At 45.3% G+C, this 7,131-nt stretch overlaps 1 protein-coding gene across 1 annotated transcript in view; it reads left to right on the forward strand.

Moving 5' to 3' along the window:
- The first annotated feature begins 6,570 nt into the window (after positions 1–6,570).
- Positions 6,571–7,131, forward strand: part of KLHL4 (kelch like family member 4) — a 187,280-nt gene continuing 186,719 nt past the window's right edge. Inside the window, exon 1 of the mRNA XM_044682818.1 lies at positions 6,571–7,001. Within this exon, the coding sequence (XP_044538753.1) occupies positions 6,571–7,001 (431 nt within the window). The remainder of the gene's footprint in view (positions 7,002–7,131) is intronic.

Here is a 7,131-nt window from a genome sequence, read left to right on the forward strand (position 1 = left end):
TATAGATAAAAACATCCTTCATCCGATAAGCTCCAGTGGCTCCCTATTACCTCCCAGATCAAATATAAAGTCCTTTGGGGGGCATTTAAAGCTCTTTACAATGTGATCCCTTCTGACCTACCTTTCCAGTCTTATACTTGCCTCCCTCCACTCACTCCCTGATCAAGGTCTATTGGCCTGCTTGATCTTCCTCATATATGACATTCCGTCTGCTATCTCCATGCCTGGAATAGTTTTCCTTCACCTTTTAGAATCACTGGCTTTCTTCAAGACTCAGCTCAAATACCACTTTCAGGAGGACTTCCGTGCCTCTTTCTCTCGAAGGCTACCTTCCATCCACTCAGCAGATAGCTTGTGGGAGCCTGTTTATTTCCATGCTTGTCTCCTCTATTAGAATGTAAGTTTCTTGAGGGCAGGGATGGCTTTTACTTTTCTTTTCTTCCTCAGTGCTGTGGGCCTGGCATATAACACATGCTTAATGAATGCTTGTTAAATGATTGGTTGATTGATTTGAGAGGAAGGCATTAACAGCTGATGGGACCGGGAAAGGCTTACATATGTGGAGTGGCGGATAATGAGGAGTCAAAAATAACACTGAGGTTGTGAACGTGGGTGAGTGGAAGGATGGTGCTGCCTGAACAGAAATAGGGAAGCTTGGAAGAAGGGTGACTCTGGCATGACGAATTCTGTTTCAGACCTGTTGAGTGTGAAATGCCTATATGACATCCAGTTTGAAAGGTATAATTAGTCAGTAGGTAACACAAAACTGGAGTTCTGAAGCATGACAGGGGCAATCTGCAGAGAGAGAATAATTGAACCCTTGGGAGATGATGAGATCACCAAGTGCCAGAGTATAGAAAGGAAAGAGAAGAGGGTTCAAGACAGAAGCTTGTGCTACACCTACAGTTAGTGAAGATCCCATAAAGGAAACTGAGAAGGTAGAGTCGGACAGGTAGGAAGAAAATCAAGAAAGAGCAGTACCATAAAACCCCAGAGGTTAGAGAGTATCCAAGAAAAGGTGGCCAGTAGGGCCAGAGGCTACAGAGAGATCAAGAAGGATGAATGCTGAAAAAATACCGACAGTTGTGGCAATTGAAAAATTGTTGATAACTTTGACAATTTGGGAGATCTGTGGCAACTTTGTGTTTTTTCCCTGTTGGCATTTTATTTTATTTTATTTTTATCTTGTAAGCGGACAACCCCGTAAAACCAAAACCCCCAAACGTACACCCAAAGAAACAAGTGATGAATCACATGTTTTCATCTGCATTACAACTCCAACACTTCTTTCTCTAGATGTGGCTAGCATTCTTTGCCATAAGTCCCTCAGAATTATCTATTGTATTGCTGTTAGTAGCAAAGACTATCACATTTGATTATTACAAAATATTGCAGTTACCGTGTATAATGTTCTTTTGGTTCTGCTTATTTCACTCTGCATCAGTTTACGTAGGTCTTTCTGAAATCATCCTGTTCGTCATTTCTTATAACACAATAATGTTCTATGGCCATCATATACCACAATTTGTTCAGCCTTTTCTGTGGCCGCTTTGAAGAGAGAAATTTTAGTTGAGACATAAGGTCATCATGTGGGAGTAGTATCTAGAGGGTTGTATCCTAGGCTTTCTAGGAGGTGTGTCCCTGGAAGTCCCATCAACCAGCTCGGCCCATTTATTAATACCAACATTCTATCAGTGCTGATTTATGGCCGTGAAACATGGAATACAACTCTTTCTGAAGAATTGTAAACATGTATCACACAGGGGAACAATAGAAGTGCATAGTGGGTATGAACAGGCTTCAATATATAGCCAGCGAGAAATTCCAGAGAAGAACAAGAGTAAAAGACATCATCAAGGAAGAGGAGTATGATAGGAAGAGTAGACTGGAGGGCTATCTGGGGAGAACAAGGAGTAACAGATGAAATGCGAAAGCATCCCACTAATATCTTCACAATTTTATAATTTCAAAGAGAAAGCAATGAAGGCCTTAAATACGTCGTGGACCCTCCCTGTCACATTTATGGAAGAATATGGACAAGAGTCGAAGAGGACAGTCTGTGATCTACATTGTTAGAAGGAACTTCTGAATCGATGAGATCATAGCTGCATTTGAGCATGTGAGTGAACTGATGAAGTTTCTAAGGAAAAAAATGAGAAAGAGAAAAGGATACATATAGAAGAAAGAGCCTTGGAGCACACCTACAGAAATGGAGCATGAAATGAAGGATGATCTAGTTAAGGAGTCTGAGAAAGGGTGGTCAGGCAAGTAGGAGAAAAGATAAGAGAACAGGGTGTTATAAGAATTGAGGGGAGAAGAGGTCCAGGGAAAAAAGGCAGGCAACAGTATCAAAGGCTGCGGAGGGCTCAATAAGGACTCAAATTGAGAACAGGATATGGGATCAGGCAAGGAAGAGATCACTGGTAACTTTGGAGAGAACAATTTCAGTTGACTGCTTTTAGACGATAAGTTGCAGAGCAAGGGCTGATCTGTACCGACAGAGAGAAATTCCTCACCAGGAGCTCCCTCCACCAGTGAAATCATAAATCTGGACCAAACCTACCACCACCACCATCATCACCATCATCACCATCACCTTCAGCCATCACTGTCACCACTGGCCCCTCTACAGATTTTAAATTCCTTGAGGGCCAAGAATGATTCTCTTGCCTGTGACAGTCTTTATTCCAATGCACACAGCAGATGTTCAAGTAACACAACAGTTGAAATGAATTTTTGACATGATTTCTCATTTATTCATTTTAGAATTTACATTTTATTTTTGTCTGGATATCCCCCACTTCCTTGCACATAAGTGTGTACTGAATGTTAGGTGAAAAAAATTTGTTGTATTTCTGTGATCCAAACACATGGAGTATATTCATTTCAAAAAGAAAATGCCCACTATAAAGAACTCTAGAGTTGCTATGTCTACATTCGTGAGGTTCCCTTCTCCCCTAGATATAAGCTAACCCTCAAAATCTTCCTCAAAGACATATAAGCGGAGACATTGTTATATCTGGGTCATTAGGACTCTTCCGTGTTCATAGATGCTGGAATGAGGCAAACCAACTGACCAGGACTATTGCTCGAATGCCCAGATTGGGTGGATGGGTGGGGTTCAAAGGAAATGGAAACCATAGCTTCTGCCCTCAGGGATATGACAAATCTAGTTTTGGGGGTATAGCAGCTCCAAATTTGGGGGATTTCGTCCTGGACTAAGTTACAGCTGCTCAGAACAGATGGTTCAAGCTGTGTCCCTTCTACTGTGTCATACTGCCTCAACAGTGAACAAGTTAAACTTGTCAGAATGAACTTCAAAATGACTTTAGAAGACCTACTTCTCACTTCTCTCTCTCTCTCTCTCTCTCTCTCTCTCTCTCTCTCTCTCTCTCTGTCTCTCTCTCTCTCTGTCTCTCTCTCTCTCTCTCTCTCCCTCCGACTCTGTCTTAGTGTCAATTCTAAGGCAGAAGAGCAACAGGGGCTAGGCAATCAGGGTTAAGTGACTTGCTCAGGGTCACATAGCTAGGCAATGTCTGTGGCCAGATTGGAACCCAAGTCCTCCAACTCCAGTCCTGACACTCTATCGACTGTGCTAAAACCTACTTCTAATGTAATTTTGTAAGAGAAACATTAGCCTTTAACCCAGTAATTCAGTGGTTCCCAAACTTCTTTGGCCTCCTGCCCCCTTTCCAGAAAAAAATATTACTTAGCACCCCCTGGAAATTAATTTTTTTATTTTAATAGCAATTAATAGGAAAGATATATGTATTAATGTTTCTACCGTTTTTTGTAAAATATAGTAAAGAAAGGTATAAATTAGAAACACTGAACTTTGAAATTATGAAACTATTTATTGAACTCAGAATAGAATGTAATACAAAAAAAAGTTAAAACATTCAAAATCCCAAATGTGCCTGTGGCCATCACCTGGATTGCTGCAGCACCCACCACCACAGGGCGGTGGCGCCCACTTTGGGAATCACTGCAATAATTAATTGAATTCAGATCTCAAAGCACATTGTACCCAATTATTACAGAGTAATGTGAAGTTGAGTGAGAGTCAGTAAGGTGTCAAGGGAAGTCCTTGGAATCAGGAAAGTCTAGGTTCAAGTCCTGCCTCTGACACCTAACTCTTACATGACCAAGCTGAGCAAGAACCGCCCCCCCCCTTGTAATAGGAGGTGATTCAACATTAGCAATGCTCAATTTAAAGAACTCCAGAGAGTGGGAACCCACCATCTCCTGGGGCAACCCATTTCACTACTGGATGGCTCTAATTGTTAGAAAAGCTTTTCCAGACTTCAAGCCTCAACTTATACCTTTTGCTCTTAGTTCTGCACCCTGGAACCAAACAGAACAAGCCTAATCCCTCTTCTGTGTGACAGCCATTCAGATATGTAAAGACAGCTATCATTGTCCCCTGAGTCTTCTCTCCACCAAGCACATTAGTCCCACTTCCTTAAGTCAATTTTTATATGGCATGAACTTGGGGTCCCCACCATTCTGTCTGGGTTCCTCTTGACATACTTTAGCTTATCAACAACATTCTCCAAATGTGGAGGCCAGAACTGGGTTGTGGAGTATGTTCTGGATATGGTCTGAGCAAGGCAGGACACAGTAGGGTCTCACCACCTCATTCCTGGAAGTCGTCCTTTCTTAAAGCAGGCCAGGATCTCACTAGCTTTTCTGATTGTTCAGTAGTACTGACATTGCAGTCTATTAACAGCCCCAGCTCTTTTTTCAGACAACTGTTTTCTAAGATATTGTTGCAAAATATTATTCTTGGGAAGTCAACTTTTTCAATTATCCATTCGACTGAATCTTTTTTAATGTTTTTTTTTAATTTTTATTTTGAATATTTTCCCCTAGTTACATATTTCATGTTCTTTCCCTCTCCCCCAAACCCTCCTAACCCCCTTTAGCTGACGCACAATTCCACTGGGTTTTACATGTATCATTGATTAAAACCTAATTCCATATTATTGATAGTTGGATTAGAGTTATCGTTTGGTGTCTACATCCCCAATAATATCCCCATCAGCCCATGTGATCAAGCAGTTGTTTTTCTTCTGTGTTTCTCCTCCCACAGTTCTTCCTCTGAATGTGGCTGGTTTTCTATATTGTAAGTCCCTCAGCCTTGCTCTGGACTCTGGCATTGCGGCTAGTAGAGAAGTCCCTTATGTTCCCTTGTACCACAGTGAATCTAACTGAATCTTCTTAGATTCAGTTTTAGGGCTTAGGCTGGCTTGATCTTTTTGGACTCTGAATAGCTGTTATTCAAGGTGTTCTCTCTTCTTCTCAGCTTTGTGCCATCTACAAAGAACTTCTCAGTGGCCCCCAGGCAACTAAGACTATAAATTGCAGGAAAACTCTCCCTCTCTCTTGGAGGAGGAAGTTTCCACAGCAGAAGTTCTCTAAACCCAAGAAATCCCAGGTTCAGACCCCAGAAATAAAAAAGCCATTGGGAGTCTACTCAGAACCTGTGGAATTGGAGTCTGAGGCTAATGTGATTCAGAGAGGGCCAGCGGGGGCAATATTAAGGTTTTTATAGCGAGACAAAGCCAGGCACACTGGATTTCTCTCCCTGCTCAGGTCAGTGAGGAAGGCCTTCAGAAGTTATCAGTCTCCCCAAAATCCCTCTCTGGCTGTAGGGATACACTTTCCTAAGGAACCTCAAGCACCCGGGCCCATGAGCAATTTCTTCATCACACCCCGGAGTTCCAACACCTTCTTCCTCTACTGAAATCTGCCTTTAGCCAAAAGGCCCTTAAAGAGCATTGGTTCACACAGGCGAAGGGAGAGATATGCAAAATCTTGGGTGGAAGAGAGGGGATTGGGATCCATCAAGGGCCATCTATCTCCTCGCGCCTTGTCATCCAGGCTCTGGGGAAGAAGATGGTACAAAATTCCCTCTGCATTCACAAGTCTTCGCTTAATGGGTCCCCCCGTGGGGGACTTGGGGTGTAGCCAGCCAGTTTGGCCATCCCGTTCTCCTGGGCTTCCCCGGATCGGAAGTTTCACAGCTTCTGTTCCCCCAGAATCATGTGAAGCAACGCTCCGGGTGTCTACTGGTGAGGTGGGACAGCCTGGAGGGCTGCGTGTGTGCAAAACTACCAGAGGGAAAGCGTCCCGGTGGCTGCTTTCCTGTGCTAAGCCGATTTACTTGTTTAAGGTCTGACCTCATCATCCTGTCAGTATGGGTTCCCTCCTACACACTTAGCAGCCACCACCACCGCAGCAGCAGCAGCGGCGGCGGCGGCGGCAGCAGCAGCAGCAGGAACAGCAGCAGCAGCAGAACAGCAGCAGCAGCAGCAGCAGCAGCCTGGCCTTAGCTCCAAGTGGATGCAGCTGAGCACCAGAGGCGGGCTGGGGGGGAGGGAGTAGAGGGAGGGCAGAGGAGAGGGAGAGGGAGGGAGGGAAGGAAGGCGCTTGCTCCAGGCACTTGGGCTTTCGTAGGTTGTTCTGAAGAGGCAGAGAAAAGAGAGATAACAAAGGCTCCATTTCCTCTCCGGGAGGGAGAGTCCGCTTTGGTCTCTCTCCCTCCCTCCCTCTCCACCCCCTGCAAAGATGTCAGTGTCGGGCAAGAAAGAGTTTGACGTGAAGCAGATCCTGCGGCTCCGCTGGAGGTGGTTCAGTCACCCTTCGCCAGGCGCCCCCGGGCCCGGAGGCTGCCTGCAGCAGGAAGGATATGAGCACAGAGGGACCTCGGGGCAGAGCCGGCTGAAGAGCCACTCGCGGGACAGGGGCAACGGGCTGAAGAAAAGCAGCGCCAACAGTCCTGGCCACCAGAACATCCTGGCCCCGGTGCCAGGACCAACCCCTGCCCATCAGAGAGCCATTCAAACGTGGCATCAGCAGAACCTAATCGAACATTTCCGAGCCAATGAGGACATTCCGAAAGCAAGCCCGGAGGAGAATCTGGTCAAAGAAGGGGCAGAGGAAAACCCCCCGAATTTGCAGATGAGTACTGACGAGAACGCAGAGGACTCTTCGGAGAGGTAGGAGTTAGCGGCAACCCCCCCCCCCCACACACACACCCCAAGGCGAAAGCTAGGGCGCCTCAGTCCCCGACCCTGGCGTTTGGTGGGGGATTCTCTAAATGTGCGCCGAGCCAATCAGGATCCCCCC

The sequence above is a fragment of the Gracilinanus agilis genome, chromosome X, assembly GCF_016433145.1.
Source record: "Gracilinanus agilis isolate LMUSP501 chromosome X, AgileGrace, whole genome shotgun sequence".
In the NCBI taxonomy this organism is placed as follows: Eukaryota; Metazoa; Chordata; class Mammalia; order Didelphimorphia; family Didelphidae; genus Gracilinanus; species Gracilinanus agilis.